The sequence below is a fragment of the Pogona vitticeps genome, chromosome 5 (assembly GCF_051106095.1).
Source record: "Pogona vitticeps strain Pit_001003342236 chromosome 5, PviZW2.1, whole genome shotgun sequence".
In the NCBI taxonomy this organism is placed as follows: domain Eukaryota; kingdom Metazoa; phylum Chordata; class Lepidosauria; order Squamata; family Agamidae; genus Pogona; species Pogona vitticeps.
This window is the reverse complement of record NC_135787.1, coordinates 187,592,843-187,615,602: the sequence shown is the minus strand read 5'-3', so window position 1 is coordinate 187,615,602 and position 22,760 is coordinate 187,592,843. Positions and strand designations below refer to the sequence as shown.

The 22,760-nt window shown below is 40.5% G+C and overlaps 1 protein-coding gene across 42 annotated transcripts in view; it reads left to right on the top strand.

The window, feature by feature from the left end:
• Positions 1-22,160, top strand: part of CELF2 (CUGBP Elav-like family member 2) — a 607,596-nt gene extending 585,436 nt beyond the window's left edge. For 19 of the 42 annotated variants that reach the window (XM_073002525.2, XM_078376465.1, XM_073002533.2 and 16 more), the window contains 4 exons: positions 3,550-3,756; positions 10,994-11,191; positions 13,470-13,613; positions 18,391-21,342. In XM_073002525.2, the coding sequence (XP_072858626.1) occupies positions 3,550-3,756; positions 10,994-11,191; positions 13,470-13,613; positions 18,391-18,518 (677 nt within the window). In that variant the 3' untranslated portion in view covers positions 18,519-21,342. Of the gene's footprint in view, positions 1-3,549; positions 3,757-10,993; positions 11,192-13,469; positions 13,614-18,390 lie in introns of all 42 variants that reach the window. The other 23 variants (XM_073002536.2, XM_073002545.2, XM_078376467.1 and 20 more) reach the window with 10 other exon arrangements.
• The last annotated feature ends 600 nt before the right edge of the window (positions 22,161-22,760 follow it).

Below are 22,760 nucleotides of genomic sequence, written 5' to 3'. Positions count from 1 at the left end.
GTAGACAGTCAACAGTGTGCAACCATCAGAAATACAAAATTGGACATAAGGTTCATCCGGTGATATTCGGCATGGCACAACAATCAGACTCTTTCAAGCATGAGATTTTTTTTTCTTCTTCTGTGAAATGAGCGTTCCATTGCTAAAGTGATGGTCGTAGTGAGTATGGGAGTCTCCCCAGAGCCATATTGAATCCTCCCGACAAATGTTGCTTAAAAGCCTCTGTTTTCCAGTGTAACTCCCCTTTTGATTAGTAAAACCCATTTTTCGGGTGGACAAAAATACATTGAAAAATAATAATAACAACTATCAGCCTTTTTTGGCCACACCCTTGCCCTTCAGCATTACCCTATTGGGAATTTGGTCCTCAGGCTGCTGGAAAATACGAAAAATTTCTTCCTTTGGTCCAAGAGATCGTAGAATCAGTTTTCACCATTTATCTTTCTGACCTGATTGTTTTCCTGAGATCACTTTTTTCTCTGGTCGGCCCCTGGGTGGGAGAAGGGGGTCAACGGTAGGACGTTTTCCATGCCCAAATGGGTGGAAATTATCAAAATTAAAATAAAAGGATCCCTATATCTTGGAAACTAGCATGGCAGGTTGTGGGAATCTAGCTCACAGCTGGGGCATGCACCTTCTTTAACATACAGAAATAATGCAATCGAGATCCATTCATTCCTCCAGGACCCACTAGCTTCCTAAATGGTATCGTTGTACCATTTTGATGTTCAGATTTATTATAAGGGAGATATTTACAGAAGAGTGATATTCCCAGCACTAATGGAAGGAATGTTCAATTTGCCGTGACCAAGAATAAACACTGGTAGGTTATAATTCCTGAGGGCAAAATTCTCTTAATGATATATGTTGCATCTTTTTGTAACAATTAGGCTAACCAACGGTGAGACAAAACAGCATGGAGAAAAATACTGCCTTAAAGGCATTATGGTATCAGTACATCACTTTTTAAAGAACCCAGACACTAGAACCAGCTGTTTATTAAGTGCTGTTGTGAGATTATTCAATTCAGAACTACAGAGTTTCTGTGTTTGATTCGTTGTTCTGAGAGGTCAGAGAGGCAGAAGTCTGTAATTTAATGGTTTTTTATGCCTACTATCAAGGTTTTTTGTTTTTTTATAAATCAGGAAGTCTGAATATCATATTTGCCATGTGAGCAGTGAACGAAGTGCCTCCTAATTGAAATTAGCCAGTCACCTTGATATTTCTTCATAATATTTGCACTCTAAATTATTGGTATTCTGAGCAAAATTTCAACACAGGAATGAACAAGTAAAGCAGCGAATGAAAAGACTAAACTGTTAGAGTGGCTGTCGTTATAAGAAAAGCCAAAAAATTCCACAATTGATCCTTCAATTGTATTTTATATACCAGTGCCACGTGGTGCAAATCAGCACATGCCAAACAAGTGGATGTAGCTCTTAATGAATCATGCACGATTATTACTGGCTGCATGGAACCTAACCCACCCATTGAGAAAGTACATTATTTGGCTGGCATTTCCCTCCAGAAGTACGTACATAAGCGGGTACTAGCATATGAACAAAAAATAAGGTGGTACAGCATCAGACCCATCTACTGCATGGACACCAAATCTCTAGACAACAACTAAAATTGAGCAGATGTTTTCTGCACACATCTCATGCTGTAAATATTAAACCGAAAGAAGCTAGGTTAGAGCTATGAGGAACAAAAACAACACACCATGCCCAAATGGCCAAATGCTGAAGAGTATCTCCCACCAAGACAAGACTCTAGCTGGACCACCTGGAAGTCATAATACACTTCAAAGTGAAGTGGGAATCATAATCAAGTAAAATGGTGCTTCTTGGATAAATTTTCTGTGACTGTGGAGAAATCCAATCAATACAGCACTTTTCTGTATGCAATGTATGCCCCACCATGTGTACAAAAGAAGATCTAGCAAATGTTCAAGGTAATGCTATTGAAGTAAAGCCCACTTTTGATTAAAAAAAAAACAGTCAAATTATCTTAAAATCTTAATTTGTTTTAATTTTACCTATATTTCATGGACATCCATAATTTTAAATGGTGCAACACTCTGATAGGAAGGAAGGAAGGAAGGAAGGAAGGAAGGAAGGAAGGAAGGAAGGAAGGAAGGAAGGAAGGAAGGAAGGAAGGAAGGAAGGAAGGAAGGAAGGAAGGAAGGAAGGAAGGAAGGAAGGAAGGAAGGAAGGAAGGCAGGCAGGCAGGCAGGCAGGCAGGCAGGCAGGCAGGCAGGCAGGCAGACAAGACAGACAAGACAGACAGACTTTTATATGATGGATAAAAGTATGAGGAAATTTGGCCTTCCATATGGCATTATAACACTGTACTGATAATATACCTACATGTATTACAGAAAATAGTTGTAGCATATGTGTGATATAAAAAGCAAAAACAATTAGATCAAGAGCAGCATTCCCTCTAATTTTCTGGAGCGCTGCACAAACACTCCACCCTGTGCACATGGAGTCCCAGCTGTGACCAGAAGCAAATGGGCGGAAACAGTGGGTTGGCTGCACATGCCTGATACAGCACCGCGCACCCACACAGCTTAGAGGGAACATTGATCAAGAAGCTTTTACAGTGCAATGCTATAGCTATTTACTCAGAAGTAAGTCCTGTTACCCCCCTTCCCACTGCTCTTGGGAAACATTTCAAGGAATTGTAACTTCATTATCCAATGATTCATACATTTTCCCTTTGCTTACGTGTGGACTTTCCCATTGGAAGTTGTTTATCGTTGTGTTAGGAAAGTAATGTTCTGATCAAGTTTAGTTTACTTAAGTCCATTCCTCATTTGTATCACGGTTGTATACATATAAAGAAGCAACATTTTCTTCCAGTGTAACAGTATTACCTGATTGTTCACTCATAGGCTGTGACTATATGATCAAATACTGTGGAATTTGCTGCAATTATAGTAGTTAGGGTCAATTTGAAATATATTGGTATATATTTATTCACATGATATAAAAGCGAATTTGAATCAGTCTAGACCTTTTTGATGCCAACCCGTCTTTTCCCCTTTACCACTGGGGGCTTCTACTTTTTTTAAAGCCAAATGATTCAAATTGACTTTTTTCCTGTGTGATCTCTTGATTTGTTCTTGTAAAGATGGAGTATGTCTGTGGGTCATGTTTCAGTGGCATAGGCAGTTGGGGCATGATGTTCAGGACCGTGGGAACTGAACATCATACCCCCCAGCTTTCCACCCAATCACCTGCCAAACATAAATATGAATATAATTAGCGCTGTATCACTTTATCACTACTGTTGCTTTACTAGTTCAGCACTAGATCTATCCTAGATGAAGGGCGGGAAATATAATAAACATAATTAAGGATACCTTGCAAACGTACTTCCTTTGAAAGAAAGGGTGAAGATTAGAAAGGTGCCCTCTGACATATAACAGAGTACAGGCTAGAACTGAAGATTAACAGTGCAATCCTATAAACGCCTGAGCAAAACTCAGCTTATTGAGTTTGTTTCATGACTTGGGGAGTGTCCAATCTATTTTCTCACCAGTTCCGTATGACGTTTGTGAGGTTCTGATGGCGAATCACCCTACAGCCCATTCACCCGTCTCCTTGCCTCTTCCAGTGGCTGCATCAACAGCAAATTCAACAGCTGGGGCGGCCATGAATTCTTTGACTTCCCTCGGGACTCTCCAAGGACTGGCTGGAGCCACTGTTGGATTGAATAATATTAATGCACTAGCAGGTACCGTGAACAGTGAGTATTTATTGCTGTGGTGGACACTCCAGCAATTTCCCTGTCATCGCTGTAGGAACACTAACACCTATAGTAGGTTGAATGTGGCTATGAAAAAAAAGAAGGGGCAGAACGGCTGGTAGAACTAACAAGTTTGTACTCCGGGCATCAATAGCACCAAAGCCAAAACAGAATTGGACTTGTTGTAGAACCCAGGCAAAGGCTAGTATTTCTTCACAATATTCTCCTTGTCCTTTTTAGGGATAATATCCTTATGCCTCAATTTGAGGATGTCTCTGCTCTGGATACTCCTTGGTTGGGCACCCTCTTGATCCAGTTGCACAAGGGGCCTCATCCTCTTTTGTGCTGCATTTTAAATCAACTCCCTCGCCTCCGGGCAAAACAAGACACACAAGTGTATAGCAGTGGCTTATATTAACAAGTCTCAATTCCAACCTTGAGTTCAACGTGGTCTTTATGCTCTTCAGTTTGTTCAAGGAAGCATTTTAAAAACTATCCACTGACAAGATGTGTAACAAAAAAACTAAAAAACAGTCCTAGCATCTGGAAGACTAACAGATGTATTTCTGTGGGAGCTTTCATGTAGTAAATGGACTGTAATCCGTGAAAGTTCTCATTGCAATAAACCAGTTAGTCTTTCAGAAGCCAAACTTCCAGTTTCTTTTGTTGTTGTTTGTTTTACGAGAAAAAACAGACTAACACAGCCACCTCTCCAAGAACTGCTGATCAGAGTCCTAATCCATCAGATTCATAGAGAAAGAAGATAGTGTACATAAATGTGAATGGAAGGACATCAGCACTATATAGGCTGCATTTCTCAAAAAGAAAAAAAAAGGATTGTAAAATGTGTCTCTCCTCTGTATGCCTTGTAGTTAGCAGTTGTGTAGCGTTCGTGTTTAACTTTCTCAACAACTGTCTGAGTCTCCCATTGACACACAATGGAGACATCGTTTTTTTTGTGTGTTCCCGTGATTTTCCAAGTCTCACGTTGTTAACTTGGGTTTACTCCCCTCATCTTCCCAAGGTTCTTGGTTCACGTGCACACGTACCCACCCACCCCACTCCACCCCAGCTTCTCAGTTTGTCTGGTGTCTCAAATGTCAGAGGCCTTGTGATCAGCCAGGTACATGTCGGATGCCAAAGGGCACGAGAGCAGTTCTCAAGCCTTTCAGGAATGCCCACCAACATGCCGCCTCTTGTGTGTGAACCAAGACCTATAGGCATACACTCATACACCACTGCATCCTTCACATGCCACTTGCTCACCTCTTTTGGTGGCAGAGGGGTAAAATGAGTAGGCAGGAGGTATGTAGATTGGTTCTCGTCCATTCCTTGCTATGTATGGGGCAGATATGCCCCACAGCATGTGAAGTGCCCTTTACTAGTGCTGAAAATAAATGTATCGGACTAGGAAAAAAAATTACTGGATTGAATCCAATTTCAGTAATGTCTAAGAACAGACCCATGTAAGTAGATAACCCTGACTTATGTGAGTCCCAATGATTTATCTCTTCCAAATAAGTGGGACATGGTGGCGCTGCAGGTTAAACTGCAGAAGCCTCTGTGCTGCAAGGTTGGAAGACCAGCCGTCGTAAGATCAAATCCACACGACGGAGTGAGCTCCCGTCGCTTGTCCCAGCTTCTGCCAACCTAGCAGTTTGAAAGCATGTAAATGCGAGTTGATAAATAGGTATCACCTCAGTGGGAAGGTAAAAACGGCACTCCCTAGTCACGCTGGCCACGTGACAATGGAAACTGTCTTTGGACAAGCGCTGGCTCTACGATTTGAAAAACGGGATGAGCACCAGGCCCTAGAGTCGGACACGACCTGACTAAAATGTCAAGGGGATCCTTTACCTTTACCTTATTCCAAATAAGGCCAAGCATGGATCTGATTCATTTTTCTTTAAAATATATATGTTGTGTCTCACTAAAGTTACACGCAAGTATGCTTGTGCAAACCCCAGTGACTGCACTTGTTAAAAAGGAAAACCAACTTGTAAGGCAATAATTTGAAGAAGTATCAGGGAAAGAGAGTGGTACTTAGTCCTTTCCCCCTCTTAATAAAGTGTATCCTGAACTGGAGGGCAGAGGCATTTTAAAGCAGGAAAACAGCAAATATGGAAAATATTAAACACCCTCTCCTCTCCTACTCCTTCATGCTTTCTTTAACAAAAGCAGTTAGGGGTGCATGTCCTTGTGTTTACAATGTAGCCGAGTCCCTAAAGCGAGTTCCTCTCATCAAAAAAGTGATCAGTTTCTTCATAGGATCAGGACCTTATTTCTAGATGACATAAAACAAGGGCTGAAACCCTGTTGCACAGTTATGAAAACAGCCTAACTTTGGGAAGCAAATTGCCGTACATTAAGACATCTCTTAACTTAACAGGACAGTTTGGAGATTGCTCGTTCATAGGGTCGCCAAAAAGTCAGAAGCCACTTGATGGAACATAACAACAACTATAAATCTCACGACTTGGCGTCCAACAGATAACGTTAAGGAGATTCCTTAAATGAATTGCAATTTGCCTCTAAAAGTCACACCATTTCCATAACTGCACAACAGGAGCAAGTTCAGTGACACAGGTAACTGCAGCCCATCCGAGAAGGCCGCCATGATTACAGGAATCAGGACAGAGTCTATCTTACAGGTGAACAGGATACCTTAACATGGGTGTAAAGAAATTAGCTCCTATGTACAACTCAGGAAACAAGCCACTTTCTGATGGTCTGAAAGGCATTGGCTGATGCACCGGCTGGTCTAATACTGGCACTCGCTGGTCAGCTGACAGGTGTGCCCACCTTATGTCTTCTATGCTGTTGGAGACCAGCTGCCATAAGGGAATGGTCCCACTCTGTTTTGTCCTCCAAAGCCTGTGGTTGGGAGTATTTCTTTAGCTGTCCTTCCCACTTCCTTCATAAATTCTAGATGCTGCCCTGCCTGGCATTTTGTCCAGCAATGCAAGGAATGTGTTCAGACATTGCTGGTCCTTTAGTCTCACCACCTCTACCCAGATGAATGGATGGTCCTCCTCAGTATACTTGCTTGCTTCTGTTCTCTGCATGGCGGTCTACTTGTCTTTGTCCCTTCTTATTTGTCTTGTAAATCTCTTGTTCTTGTGAAGACTTTGGGGGAAACGTGATGCTGATGATGTGAGAGACCAGCTGTGTGTCCATGAAAGAACAGTGGGCGGTTGCATGGGTCCTTGTATAGGGAAGGTCTCGCTTCTGGCAAGGGCTTGGGGGGGACTTTGCTTTTTACCAAGCGAAACGGATAAATTCCACACATAATTTGAGGACGTACAGGAGGAGTTGGGTTTTAAAAAACAAACATTGAGTTCTAAAGTAAGTGTTATGCACTTTTTTGGGTTGCTCCAGGTGATACTTTGCACACATCCAGTCTGTCGTGCTCCCAGACAGCTACTAGGATCCGCCGTCAGGCTGACTCTTGTTCTGAGCCCCCACCCCCAGACCAGGCCTGAGCCACCATTTAAATGTCCTTCCGTACCCCTTATGAACTGTCTTTCCAGGACATCTTGGAAATTTAAAATTGGTGGCTCGCAGTCCAGCTAGCTAGTTTCCATCACAGTGCTGTTGTAGGAGGCAGGCCACGAGAGACCATTCCATTAAAGGGGTCCTTGTCGTTTGTAGTAACGAATTCCTCCCGTCTTCCCTAAGAATCTCGAGAATTGTACTTTGGAGAGGATGCTGTGGCTGATCACATAGTAAGTTACAGTTTGAGTAGGTCCATTTGAATGAATGGAATTTGCATAGGAGTTGACACCTTAAATTCCCATACATTCAGTGGGCCTACTCTAAGAACAGATTGTATTTATTTATTTATTTATTTACAATATTTTTCAGCCGCACCATTGCCAGTGGCTTCTGGGCGGCGTACAACATCAAAACCTAAAAACATTAAAAACATTTTAAGAAACAGTATAAAATACCATATATTAAATATTTCTTAAAACAATTAAAACATTAAAAGTAATTAATTAAAATGCTGGGTGAACAGAAAGGTCTTTGCCTGGCGCCGAAAGGCCAAGAGTGTCGGAGCCAGGCGGATCTCTCTAGGGAGGGTGTTCCAAAGTTGGGGGGCACTTTGTCCTGAGTGTGGAAGGGACTGTCACTCTCGAATTGGCCTTGTCAGCCACACTAGACGCTGTTCCAAGTCCTCCATGCAGAGCACAATACCATAGTCTCTCGAGACTGAAGGATGCCTATGATGATGATATTAGGCATCATGGGTATAATATAGGAGTAATCAAGAGTGAAGACATAATTGCCAATATTTTAAGTTTAATAATCATCATCTTCTTTGAGTGGCAAAAATTAGTGCTCTGGTCATTGTGCAAAAGATATAACTTCCCAGCCTCCAAAAATCCATGGGAACATCAGGTAGAGAATGAAGTAGTCAAGATCTCGTGGGATTTCCAGATCCAAACCAACAGACACCTTGAACATAACACACCAGGCATAGTAGGAATAGAACGAAGACCTTGGGATGCCAGAGTTGAAAATAAAGAATTGGGAAAACTAACAAAGTACCAAGACCTGGCCATCGAACATCTCGCCTCTGGAACAAACACACTCCAGTGGTCCCCATAGTCACTGGGGCTTTGGGAACAATATCTAGAAATTAAGCAGTTGCAAATCCCAGAAATCACACCATCAGAGCTACAAAAAATGGCAATATTAGGAACAGCATACATACTGTGCCAATATTTAACAGATACTTAGGTGTTTTTTTTAAAAAAAAATCTTGCATCTGTTATATAATACCAGTCAGTGTTTTTTATAATTTTGACTGTGTCTAGTGTTTCTGAATAATAATCACGTAAGTGTCCCCTTGTTCTAAAATCCTCGTTAGGACACACGGAGCAAGAATTTGTATAGAGTAGCTGATTAGAAAAGAAACCAGGGAGTGAGGAGAACAATCCGGTCGTCCAGTCTCTTTACTGCCTCTTCCAGGATTGCTCACCGACGCTTGTTGTCAATGGCTAATCATCATGTTTTAAAATAGTGCTGTGACTGTTTTCAGATTTTATTTCTAGAGAGCCGTTGCAAAGTGCAAACACCTTCATTCCCCCAAGACATTTTCTTTGCATTGACATAGTTCAATTTATACCTCTTTTTAAAACGTATTTAGAAGCTGACGCCATTCAAAAAATCTGTGTGGATGTACAGTATAAGGCTTCCTCGTAGTGGAGTCAGATCTTTGGCTTATTTTGACTTTTATTTTCTGCGCCATTCAGCAATGGCTCTTCAATAGCCTCCAGCAAGCATGACCCTTTTTTCATTGCAAATGCTAGAGATTGGACTTCTGCAAATTTCAGTGCCACGCAGATTTTCTCTTTCTGTTTCCAACATTATTTTGGTTTTTTTTCTCTCTCCTCTTTCCGCATCAGTTTGTCATTATTATTTTTTAAAGATCACAATAAATGTTGTAATTATTTTTGTACTTTTTACCCCCGCATATACATTTTCTGTACATTTCCCCCAATGTATGCATTTTTATGTGCCCTTTTGTGCAACTTTTTAATTGTCTTTTTTTGTGACGTGTGTTGCCGCGTTTGGGAAAATGCGGAATATTGCCCTATAGCTATGTTCTAGTTTTTGCATAGGTGAAAGAAATGAATGATGGAGAGGTATGTGTTAAAATCATTAAAATGTTAAACAATGCATTTCCTCTCCATTCCTAGTGGGAAAGGAGATACATCTAACCCGAATGTAGGAAGTCACTCACAAACTGTTAGTTTAAGGGAGTCAGCACTGCCAACTCGGAATGATGCCAGCTTAGCACAGACTTTGCTTGGAGTTTCTTTAACATGAAAGCCATTAAGTGAGACCTTATGCAGTACAGTGGTGCCCCGCATAGCAACGTTAATCTGTTCCAGGATTAACATCGCTATCCGGATTCGTTGCTATGCGAGGGGGGGAATCCCATAGGAACGCATTCAACTCCGTTTAATACGTTCCTATGGGGGAAAAACTCACCGGTAAGCGAAGATTCCCCCATCCGGCCGCCATTTTCGCTGTCCGGTAAGCGAGGGCAGAGCGCGAAAACGCTGACGGGTGGCCATTTTGCTGATCCGGTGGCCATTTTGGAACTGGCGATCAGCTGTTTTCTAAACATCACAATGCGAAGATCGGTAAGCGAAATGCTTACCGATCATCGCAATGCGATGTTTAGCCTATCTAAACATCGCAATGCAATCACATTAGCGATTGCAAAAAACGTGTCGCTATGCAGATTCGTCATTAAATGGTGCGCTCGTTATGCGAGGCACCACTGTATTGACAAAGCGAGCACCATGTACAAACTCTTCTGTACAAGAGTTCTGGGGAATTCTGTACACGCTCTTCTTTCCATCCTCCACATGTTCTCAATCATGTGGTCTGCTCAAAGCAAAATTCATGTCACCAAAGAGGAAATGCAAAATTTGTAAAAAGAAAAGAAACAATGATTTCAGCCTCTGTCTTCCATGCATTTTTTGGCTGCTCCACCTAGAGCTTTAAGCATGTGTCACTTGTACGTACACACACTGGAGAGGATTTAATGAGCACATTGAAAACGGGATCTCACACACAGCTCTGCAGACGCCTTCAGCAGGCAACGTTCCCTTCCCGACACTTTTAGTCTGATCTTTGTAAATGGAAAATCCTACATATTGAACTCGGAGCCTTCTGCGCTCCACGGACCTGCTCTGGCTGTGCTCTCCATAGCTGCCTTTGAGGTGTTCCCCTTCATTCTGCTAGTAAAGCTGGGTTAGTTTTTTTTTGGTTTAAAGCCCTAAACATACAAAGCCAGCACAGCAGCCAGACATTTAGGCTGGCGGCTCTCTTCCTGATATATTAGTGTTCAGATGAACCCTGTGACCCTCCCCCTCTGTGGTTTTTCAGAACACTGATTTACCACCCCTATAAAAACACAGCTGTAGTTTAGTGTTTGTTGCAGCGACCTTTAATACTTGCCAGGAGCAGCTTGCATGTGAAACCGAGTGGGCGCTAAAAGTCATTCTTAACCAAAGTTTTGGTGTGTGCATATATTTTTTTTTCCTTAAACGTTGTCGCTGTTGCTGCCGTTCTCTCCGTGCCTCCGTCCTCTGGTGAAAGTGTCCGAAATCTGCATGCACAACCATTGTCTTCGGTGTCGTATTAATGCCAACGATGTTTGGAAAGCACTAATGAATAAGTGCAATTTCTTTTCTCTATTGTTGGGTTTTTTGTAAAGTTGCTCAAATGCTCTCAGGTATGGCCGCCCTGAACGGAGGACTCGGTGCAACAGGCTTGACGAATGGTACAGCCGGCACAATGGATGCCCTCACCCAAGCTTACTCAGGAATCCAGCAGTATGCCGCCGCGGCACTGCCTACGTTGTACAGTCAAAGTTTGTTGCAACAGCAAAGCGCTGCAGGCAGCCAGAAAGAAGGTAAGAACTTCGGCCACTAAGAGACGCAAAGCAAAACCAAACTCCCCAAAAAGAGGGTGGGTGGGTGGGTGGGGGAGAAGAATAAGATTTCCGTGCGAAATTCAAAACATTTTAAATTTACTGTATGAAAATCACCATTGTTCATTATTATAGTAATAGTAAACACGCAGAGCTATAGCTTGCTCTTCTAGGGTGCTCGGAACACACAGGGCACTTTAGAATACAATTAAGACAATTAGCAAAATAATTGGTCTAAACCATGAATCAAGTAAATCCTTGGTGTGTTTTTTTCTTTTCCTTAATATCATTCCCAAATGTTGGTGTTTCGTTCCATTTCATTTTAAATGTTGCTATACTTAGCATCCATTAGTTGGGATCATGATGTTACCGTAAGGAAAACGTCTTGATAACACCGGGTGAGAGCAGATGTGAAAGATAGCCAGCCGAGGGTGAGAAGAGGGGAATTAAGGGTTGTTGTGGGTTTTTCGGGCTCTTTGGCCATGTTCTGAAGGTTGTTCTTCCTAATGTTCTGCCCTTATCTGTGGCCGGCATCTTCAGAGGACTGGAGTTGGAACTCTATGCTCTGGTGCAGTTTGTTTGGGAGTTACATTAGTTAAGAAGGGAATTCTTAACTAATGTAAGCACGTGAATGCCCCAGTATGAGCTTCTTTAACCTCTCGGATGATACAAATTCACTTACTTTGGGGATTGACCTTGAAAACCTAGACATGAGAGGTGCCTCGGATTCGTTTGAAGAGAAAAGTTGGGGAAGATATTTAAAATAAATAAATAACCGTTTTAATAATTCCCTTTGAATCTGACTCCGCCCCTATTTATAGACTTGCCAGCACTACCTTTCTATAGCATTAACGTGCTTCCAATTCTGATTACTGGCTGTTAGAGATCGGCATGAACTGCTAGCCGGTTTGGCTCATGCCGGTTCATTTGTCAGCCAAACAGGTGTTGGGCGCATCCAATCCCCACCTCCTCCGGTACGCAAGCCATTCAGAGGCAGTGCCTGATGGAGGCAGGGCACTCCACTCCGAGTGGGCGCCTGCCCGAGGAGGCAGAGCTGGGAAGTGCGGAACACTTGTTCAGCCAAAAAAAATTGAACCACCACAAACTGCCGAACCGGCACATACTGCCCATCTCATTTCTGATGGCTGTTTCCAACCCCGGGATTCTCTGCTAGCAAATGAGAACATTCAGAGACTTCTCATTGCCCCCAGGGTGAAATGGGGAAAGTGGGATGAGGAAGATGATGACAAGAACTGAAGCAACGTTTATATATCAATGCACCCATCCATATGTAAACACAGTGCTTGAAGATTACATAAGGAATCTATAAACGTTTAACTATCCCGGTTCTGAAATTTATTTCATTAGCCTTTTCCTCCCAACCCTCCCCATCCATTATTTCTTCATGTCTGCTATTTTTGCACATAAATTCCTGAACTATCCTTGAAATGTGCTTGATTCGGTGGAGGGAACTTCCCTCTCTGGGTTCCGGATTTACTGCAAACAGGCAGATTTTTTTTTGAGTGGACTGTGTGTGGAGGTTAATGACTAGATCCATCGTTATTACATTGAAGGGTTCCTTATTTAATTGCAGGTCTTGAGGGGAAGCAAACAAATGATTGATTCCTTTGTACTCAGGGCCAATAGAGCAAAATAAACCCTAGTAAGTTAACATTGGGAATAAATTAATACTAATTAGAAGGTGCTCGCTGGAAATGGAAGGCTTCTCTTTCCTCTCTTCTCCCCAGCCCGCGTGACTCTGCTCTCTCCCTGCTGTCCCAGGAATGTGATGGTTTTATAGGTAGCCAAGTTGCTTTTAGCATGGACAGCTGTTAATTTTAGACTGCAAACTCAAGGGATCAAGTGTGCTACAAGAAATAAAGGCCTTGCTTTGACTGCAAAGCAACAATGGCACATGGTCTAAACACCTCAAGAGCAGAAATGTAGCCTGGAAATGCTGTCGGACCCAACATTGTCACATACCGCCTGCATGACCCGGATGGCTTCATCCACTTCAACAGCTTTATACTTTCTGGTTAAGATTTAATATAGCTAGAGTGGTCCACGCCCCCAAATTCAAGGGTCAGATTTACTACCATGCTTTCTTTGTGGGGCTGCTTTTGAAATTAATAGACTAGTACAGATTATAGCTTCTTAAAATCCAACATGTGCTGAGGTTGTGTGCCTGGATGGTGCTCAGTGAATGTCATCAGGGTCAATTAAAGCAGCTGACTGCAGACCGTTCCATCTTTTCTTACAGGTCCAGAAGGAGCAAACCTTTTCATTTATCACCTCCCGCAAGAGTTTGGAGACCAGGACATTCTGCAGATGTTCATGCCATTTGGGAATGTTATTTCTGCTAAGGTCTTCATTGACAAACAGACCAATCTGAGCAAGTGCTTTGGTATGTAATGGTTGATACACAGTGTCAACCGGGATATGTGGAACCTGTCCTTTCTCCCTTACATTTTCACATCCCAGCACTTCATCTTCAGAGTGTGACTGATCTCCTGTATTCATAATGCCGATCTGAGTAACTTGGCCATATATCTGTAACTGGTTAACTGAGCATTATGTTTCCCATTCAGAACATAGGCTAATCTTCCTCTGCCCCTAATACTTGGCTCCCATTTCCCAAAAAAAAGCAGTCTGTCTCAGCATGTTGGAAAGATTAAAAGGGGGAAAGCAAAGCAAAACACTGTGTCACTTCAAAGACTTATGGATTAATTGCAGTGTGAGTTTTATGGATCAAAATCCACTTCTTCACACACCTGAAGAAGCAGATTTTGAACCACAAAAGTCCCTACCAAAACAAGCGAGCCAACAAATACATTTCACACCAAAAGGCATCTGTTGATCTTCAAAATCCCGTATGCTACCTTGCATTTTCCCTCTTTTTATTATTATTATTTCCCCGTCTTCAACTTTGGCAGCATGCCTGCATTGTGTATTTGGTTCAAATGGGCCAACGGACGGTTTTTCAGATTTAATGCCATGTGTGGAATGAAGGCAGTGCTCCTGTGCCCAATAATAAGTATTGGGACTCTTGGACTCCACTACCAGAAATGGAAGATCATAAGTATTTGTGGCCCCATCCCTGGAAGGCCGTCAAACCAAAGGCAATATCCTTTCTACTAGATGTAAAGAGATGTGTATTTGGACCCCATTGTACATTGCCATGAATCAGATCTGTATATTAGCCCTTCCATCTCCTCGCCCCGTTCTTATGCATTTCTGTACTCCAGATAAGGGAAGTGCTTGTGTAGCTTGTGCTTTGCAAATCTCATGAAAAATCCACGAGAAGAATGTAATTTCACATAAACAAAATCCATGAGAAAAATGTCATTTCACACAAACACACACACACTGCCATTAATCTTGAAAAGGCACAAGAATGTGTAGTTCAATCAGTAAGGGGGAAAAAAGAAGCGTACAAAACATTTTCTGATACGCACAACAAAAAGTGTCAAGTGCATAAAACTAATTACACTGCAGGGGGAGAATGCCATTAGTTATACAATCAAGCTACCTTATTATGGACACCTAATTACGTTCTGTTGTATAAGAAAACTCCCCGTGTTTAACTCATTACTAACAAATTACATTAAATCCTCTCTAGGAGAAACTATGCAATTAGACGTTTCCTCTTACTTTTCCCAGAATCCTCACAAATAGGGCATAGAGCACATGTTGAGGGATTGTTCCTCTTCATGCTGATTGAAATGCAATCCACAGAGCATGCATGCCGTAAGGGGGAGTATCAGCAAACAAGGGGTAACACCCACGTTTTGCCATGCTATGAAAGAATATTGAGGGGGGAAACAGCCATAGACGTGCCTTGACCACTGCAAAAAATATATACAGCCACATTAATGTTTGTGGGATTCAAACGGTGAAATAAAGAGAATTGGCAATGGGATAGACAGAGAGCAGAAGTGAACAGAATGGCTGCATAAGGAATGGGAAAGAAAATGAAGAGAACAAAAGGTAAATAGAACCACCTCTCTGTTTCAATAAAGCAATTCTTATTTGGCATGAAAAGCTATTTTAAAATATATCCAGAGAGGGAAGTAAGACACTCCTAATGATGCTAGCGGAGCAACAAAGATTTTAGTCTCATTTGGAATGGGCATATATGTGTCTATTCTGACCTGGGGTTTTTTTTTTTGGGGGGGGGGGACAAAAGGTAAGTGGGAGGAGGAAGAAGTGGAAGAAAAGCACTCTGTGGGGCAACATTTTGTTAAATTTCTCTTCCGAGAGCATTCTGATTTTAAAGACCCACAACAACGTTTTCCATTCTCCTCTTTCCTAAGCAGTAGGAATGCTTAAAACATTCGTTGTATGCTGTCCGTTTCCTTGGAAGTTCAAGACAGTAGAGGAATCAAAATGCTTTCAGGGGGAAAATGCCCCTCAAAACAGAATTTCTTGTCAAGTAACCTTGGCAAGCATCCTTCACTGGATGTTGCTTCTGCTATCACAAATCTTTTGACAATTTCCCATCCCAGCCCAACAGAACTTCAGAAATTTCATTGATTTTAATGTCGTGGTTTGCCCACGTGCAGATTGACATCATCTTTCTCCCCAGACACACTCTTCTGCAGGCGAGGCCTCACATTCTAGTCACTTGGTGTAGCCACTGGCCAGCAAAGACTAGTAGAGTCAAACTGGACATAATTGGACAGCTATATCTATTTTATGTATGTGTCTGGTATACTTATATTTCAGGCAGGTAACTGTGCTGGATCTAGTTTTTACATTGAAAGTAGCTCAACAGAGAAAATGCTATCTATTCACTTACTGTTGAGAGTTGAAAGCAAGCATCTGATACGTGATATAGTCAGAGGACTGTCAAATACTTTGAGATCTCAGGATCTCTCTAGAAAGCAGATACAGTTCCCTCTTTGCTGACCTTTTTGAGGACTTTAGGGTCTTATAAATTCCTATTTTGACTCAGTAATGGAAGCCATAATTTGCAAGACCTGAACAGAGCTATAAACGATAGAACTTTCCAGGTCATCAATTCATAGGGTCACTGTAAGTGAAATTATCATTAATTAAAATTGAAGTAGTGCCAAATTACTGGTTAATTTAAGCTATACATGGTTTTGTGCTTTGAATGTCAAGTTTTAAAATGTCAGAATATGGTAAATGCATTTATTTGGGGAAGAAGAAAAACCCAGGTAATATTTTAAAGCAGCAGCTGAATGGATATCTGATAATGTTGTGGTCCTAGAGCAGCAGAAGGAGGAGGTGTGATAAAGCAAAAGAGTCTGCTTCAGTCACTTCATTTTACTACATGCATAGATTAGTTTTGAGTGACCTCAACCGGCGTGGATATCACATTGGTCCGAATGAGTCAAAACAAAGCTTTGGTACAGGTGAGAAGATTAAGGAATTGCTCTTCCTCTGAATAAATGTAATTAGGTAAGAAGAGAGAATAAGCAAAGTGTATGTAAAGTGAACTGTGAAGAATTTCCTTTTTTAGGGTAGCCTTCAGATGTCCATAGTTTTGTTGACTGCATTTCATTGCCATTTCATTAGTTTTATCCTCTGGTTTCTCTTTCTTTTTAAATAATGACAGCCTTTAATTGGCCTTTTAATTCTACTTAACTCCCTTTATATTGCCTTCTTTTTTAGCCACTTGAAACTTTTTGGAAAGGTGGGATAAGTATTTTAAGTAAATAAGGAATACCACTACCAGTGATGTTGTAAATTGGGCCAAAATTCTGCTGCCTTTTTATGTTAGTGTGATGCAATTGATTTAAATCACACTGGAGAATTGCCACAAGTTAAGAAGTTTGTGTAGGCATTTGCTGTTGCGTATCTCATTGTGTGACTCTGCACACAACAAGTGACCGCACGAACATCTTAACTGATGTTAATTCAGCAATGGGGTTACACCAATTGTGTTACACCAGCGGGCGTGACCAACAGCCTTTTGGCCATGGTATCATAGACACGGATTTTAATCATGTGTTGCACAGATGACCCTAAGGTGGCTACCCATTTGCAATTTAGGTTTAGACGCTGGATCCAAAGAAAGTCTGGGGGAATGCCTCTTCTTATTTGCCCAGCCTAACGTTCCTTCAAAAGCCTGTTCTGCTCTTCCCTCAGTTTAAAATAATTCCTGCTGAATCAACTGTGCCAGAGTACACTCCACTTAGGATAATTCCTCAATGTTCATGAGAGGCTCTGGGGTAGGCTGTCACTGCAGGCCTTCCTGAAATGAACAAGAGACATTGCACTGCATTATTTCGTTTAGCAAAAGAATACACATTCTGCTGAGAAAGGAGATCGAGGAATCTAGGAGCATAGCAAGATTTGAAAACAATGTGAATCTCAGGGAGAGTATAATTGCAGCACTGAAAAAATACATGAAAACACATCATTACAAAGAAAAACATTCAATGGTTGTTGTGAGTTTTTCGGGCTCTTTAGCCGTGTTCTGAAGGTTGTTCTTCCTGACGTTTCACCCGTCTCTGTGGCCGGCATCTTCAGAGGACTGGAGTAGGAACTCTGTCCATGCTCTCTGCATGGACTCAGTCCAGAGCATGGACAGAATTCCTACTCCAGTCCTCTGAAGATGCCGGCCACAGAGACTGGCAAAACGTCAGGAAGAACAACCTTCAGAACGCCGCCAAAGAGCCTGAAAAACCCACAACAACCATCAGATCCCGGCCGTGAAAGCCTTCGAGAATACAAAAATATTCAAGTTACAGCAATAGAGGACCGGTTTGGCTTTTACCACAATCCTGTAGAAATGAATGAGAAACACAAAATGTATGAAACACAATCAAAAGAGAAATGAAGTGAATCGCCATTGATGAATGGAAGAAGAAAGGAAGTTGTCTGCTATACATGAAGCAACTAGTTCGAGCATGCATCTGTATTTTAGATGTTGGGGTTAGTCTTGGTTCTGATGGTCCATGGTCAACAGAGGTCTCTTCTGCAAGTGACTGTTTGGGGGCAAAAAAAAAAAACACTTTTTAAAAAATGATGAGCTGATGAACATACTTGGAGGACCGCACAGCCCTGGCGGGAACATACAGTCAAACATGGCAGTTTCCTCATTCTTAGAATGACAGAATGAGCGTGTCTATGAAATATCTGCGACGTTGTTGGCTGATTTTAACTTTTTCTCCCTCTTTCCTCTCCCCCACCCCCACTTTTGTGTATTGTAGGTTTTGTTAGCTATGACAATCCTGTCTCCGCGCAAGCTGCTATACAGGCAATGAACGGCTTTCAGATTGGCATGAAACGCTTGAAAGTTCAGCTGAAGCGCTCCAAAAATGACAGCAAACCTTACTGATCATTACCCCAGAAGCTTACTGCTATTAATTTAGATTTCTTAGGGTAAGTCCCTTGAGCAAAGCCATCCTCCCCGGGGGCAGGGGAGGAGGGGGCTTCAAAACGAACTTAACACATTGCCAACCACCGCCCGGCGACCGCTGTTTTTGACAACACTGCTTCCATTTTCTCCACAGTTGCCGTTAAAGGAAACTTGGCTATCCCAACCAAATAAATATCGAAAGTCGTGGTGTACTTTTATTTGAAATGCCTGGTTTATATATTTTTTTGTGTGTTTTTTAATGACCTTTGAAAGGAAAACATAGATACCCTTTGAAATCTTAAGAATTCAATCTGTCAAGAGGGGGGAAAAATGCTTTTTTATAACTTTTTCAGCCCTGGTGTCCTTTAATTCTTTCATTGGGGAAACTGAAAGCAGTTGTAAATCTGGACCTAGGCTTATCGAAATGGCACCAGCAGTTTATAGGCTAACACAGTGGCCCATGGCCAGGAAAGGAACTCATTTGCAAAATACCACCAATTCTTTCCATTACTTCTGTTTGTAGTTTTGTTTTTTCCTTTTTTGTTTTCCAATTAAGGGGCTTGTATATTTTTGTTTTGTTTTGTTTTTTAGGGCTTCAGATTGACATGACGTCATATTCTCCTGTTCAATGCTGGTTGTCTTTATATATTTCACATCTTTTATTTTAATTTTGTTTTTGTTTTCTTGTTTTTTGTGGTTTTTTTATGTTCTTAGGGGAATTTTTTTTAGAGTGTTAGTGTAAAAATAAAATGAACAGAGATCGGTTTCTAAAGCTACAGGGTTTAAAATAAATAAATAAATAAATAAAGAGTGATAATACTTGATGTTTCTTGAAAGATAAAAAAATTAATAATAATAATATTAATAATAATAATAATAATAGATCACAAAAGAAAGCCACAGGCCTGTAAATTTTATTTGTAAAAAGCATTTCTATTTTTATACAAAAATTTTTACTGCCTCAGAAATAATGGAAGTTATTTATTGCCTATTGTTAACTTATTGGATATCTAAACAGCAGCTCTCTCTGCTAGCTAGATCCTTTTTTGAAGTAGTCTCTGAAGTATATGTGCCAAGAATGGGTGCTTTTTCACTGTTGAATCCTACATCTTTTATGGTTCATACTTTTATATCCTCCTGTTTGTATTCTGTCAAGTTATCTTGTTTGTAGTTTCCATTATCTGGTTTAAAATCTGGTTGTCTTGGACTATTCTCTCTCTCTTTCTGCCTACCCCGAACCTGCTCCTACAGTGCACCCCCCCATGTTACATTTGTTGAAACTGATTCTTTATTCTCCCCCACACACACCTTACTGTCCCCAAAGAAAAGAGGAATCCATCTTTTCTAACTCTTTCCAGATGGATTCGTTTTTGGGGGGCGTTCTCATTGTGCTGTCTTGACTTACAGTTAATGCAAATTGTGTGAACAACTGAGATCTTAATGATGAAAGATTTGCATTAGTTTTTTTTCCTTGCACCCATTAAAAATGATTTTATTTCTGCTGCATAGACTCTCCGTAACTTTTTTTCCTCTTCCTTGTTTTTCCCTAGACATCTTCATGCCCGTTAGTTCATCGTTTGCCTAGCATGTCCCTGTGGCGTCTTAAAAAAAAAAAGTTTCATCGTCCCGTCATTGTTTCTGATGTCTTTCTGACCTCACATTATAATTTGGTTCTCCTACTGATCTATAGTTTGAACCTTTGAAATTTTGCATGTGACCTCATCTAGCTATATGAATCCTGGGAAGTCAGTGTAAAAAGCATTAATGCGTTTATGCCAGTTGGGAATTTATTATCAGTCAAATTAATGTTAGGAGTATCACACACACACACACACACACACACACACAAACACACAAACACACACATACACAACCTGTGGCAAAATGTTTTGTTAGGATTTTTATTTGTTCCTTTTCCCTTATTTTTTTTTTTTTGGTCCTCCTTTTCTTTTTGTGTTTAAAAAAAAAACAGACTTGAAAGTATTATACAGAGATTGGCATTCTGGCTGGTCACTGATGAGAAATAGCAATATGTGTCCAGAGTCACAGAATGTTCGGTTTCTAACAGACTACTTCCAAAACAGTTTGAAATGAAGAACTGTCTGATTTTAAGTCTCTAGAGGTCTGTAATAGTTTTTACATTTTTCAGGCAGTGTAAAGTTTTTTGATAAGGCCATTTTAGGTGGCTCACTTTCTCATTAAGAATATATATATAGAACCACTTTTTGTAGATTAGTATAACAAAAAATAAAGTTTACCCTGTTTTAGGGCAAATGCTACCTATTTGTGTCACCTTTTGCTGAACTGACTCACAAGTTAGACAATCCATGAATTAATGCACATGAAAATTACCTATATTTTATACTGTTTCGATGTACAGGAGAAAAGTTACTGTAAGCTGTCGCTCCATTGGTGCTTTCGTGAATTAAGTTGTGACTTCATCATGGGTCTTACAGTCTTTTAAGTGTTCAGTGTTTATAAACAACAGGTTTGAAATTGGTTTTTACTTGAAACAAAATCGACGACAGAACAAAAAAAAAGGATTTCAAAAAACAAAAAAAGTTGTTTGCTTAAAATTTAAAAAAAAATAATAAAAAGAAAAGGGTTTCATGTGAAAAATAAAAACTATTCCAGACTAAGTTTGTGTTGGCTTCTGTGATGCATTGATGTCAACTTTTTTTTAATTATTATTATTATTATTGTGGACAATTTAGATGTGTTTGTGTTCAGCAAAATGTGATAAGTTTCTTCTTTTAAAGAAATAATAATAATAATAAAAAAATAAATCAGTGAAAAACTCTTAGTGCCAAATTCCAAAGGTACTTTTTCTTCATAGAGCTTCAGTGTGTTTCTTGTGTGAAGTAATTTGATAACATGGGTATTTTACTATGTGTTTTGTATAAATCCCTAATATTTAAAGGAAAAAAAAGAGGTTAAAAGTTTGTTAACTTGCTATCCTGTCGTCTTGTTGCCTGAAATTGTTGTTGTTTGTTATTTCTCTTGGATGTTTTTTGTAAAACATTGTATAAGTGCCCATGTTTCATTTTTCTAACCACTCTGCACATCGGCGCTGTGAAAGCAAACCTCACAATGTAATTTCTTCATATGTATGGAAACCTCTAAGGTGAGAAAGTTTTGAACTTTTAACCCTTTCCACCCAGAGCTGTCTTGAGTGTTAATACTTTTATACATTCACCATTTTGCTGTTTATTTTTATATATACATATATATATATATCTATAGCTATAAATATATATATACTTAATTTTTGTGGTTTATTTAATACATGGTTGAAATCAGAAAAATGCACAGGGCAGACCTGAAGGACAAAAAAAAAAAAATATTTTACTGCTGTCTAAATTTCTTCTGTATCTATAACTTAAAAAAATATTTAAAATAGTAAATGTAGATCTCCTTTTTAGGTCTTTGGGTTTTTTTTGTCTTTTCTTAAAAAGAGCTTTTAATATGCTGCTGGACTATGCTATTCAGTATTAATAAAAATAAAGTAAAAATAATATTGTATGGCCACTCCTAGAGAGGAGAGGTAAACCCACAATTTGAAATCATGAAGAAGAAGAAAAAAATATTTTTGTAATAAAATAAAATGAACTTTTGCTTAAATCCAATGCACTAGAACTTCCTGGATGAAAACTTTATTGTGCACTGCAGTTAAACTAATTTTTATGGATGAGGTTTACACATGTTGTAATGCTTTGATGTGTTATCTTCCATGATCTATAATAATATATTGGTCCAGATGTAATAGATACAAAGTAGGTCTGGCAATATCTTTCGTTAACCTGGTTTCTATTGATAATGGAACATGCAGGCTTGGGAGATGCAGCAAACTCATTAAAAGGCAGGAGAACAACATGCTTCTCTCACTCAGTCGGGCACAGCAGTGGTCCCCAACCTTGGCCCTCCAGATGTTCTTGGACTTCAACTCCCAGAAATCCTGGCCAGCGGAGGTGGTGGTGAAGGCTTCTGAGAGTTGTAGTCCAAGAACATCTGGAGGCCCAAGGTTGGGGACCACTGGGGCATGGGATCCATCACCTTGTCCTAGCCACAGGTCTTCAGGACTCCTGTGTAAACAGGTTATTGATGCTCAGAACAAATGTAGCCCATACACATGATCCAAGGGAAAAACAGGCCCATTAGATCATCAACCACATTTATCAAGAGAGGGGGGGGAGGTGGTGATATTCCCACCAAAATATGTAG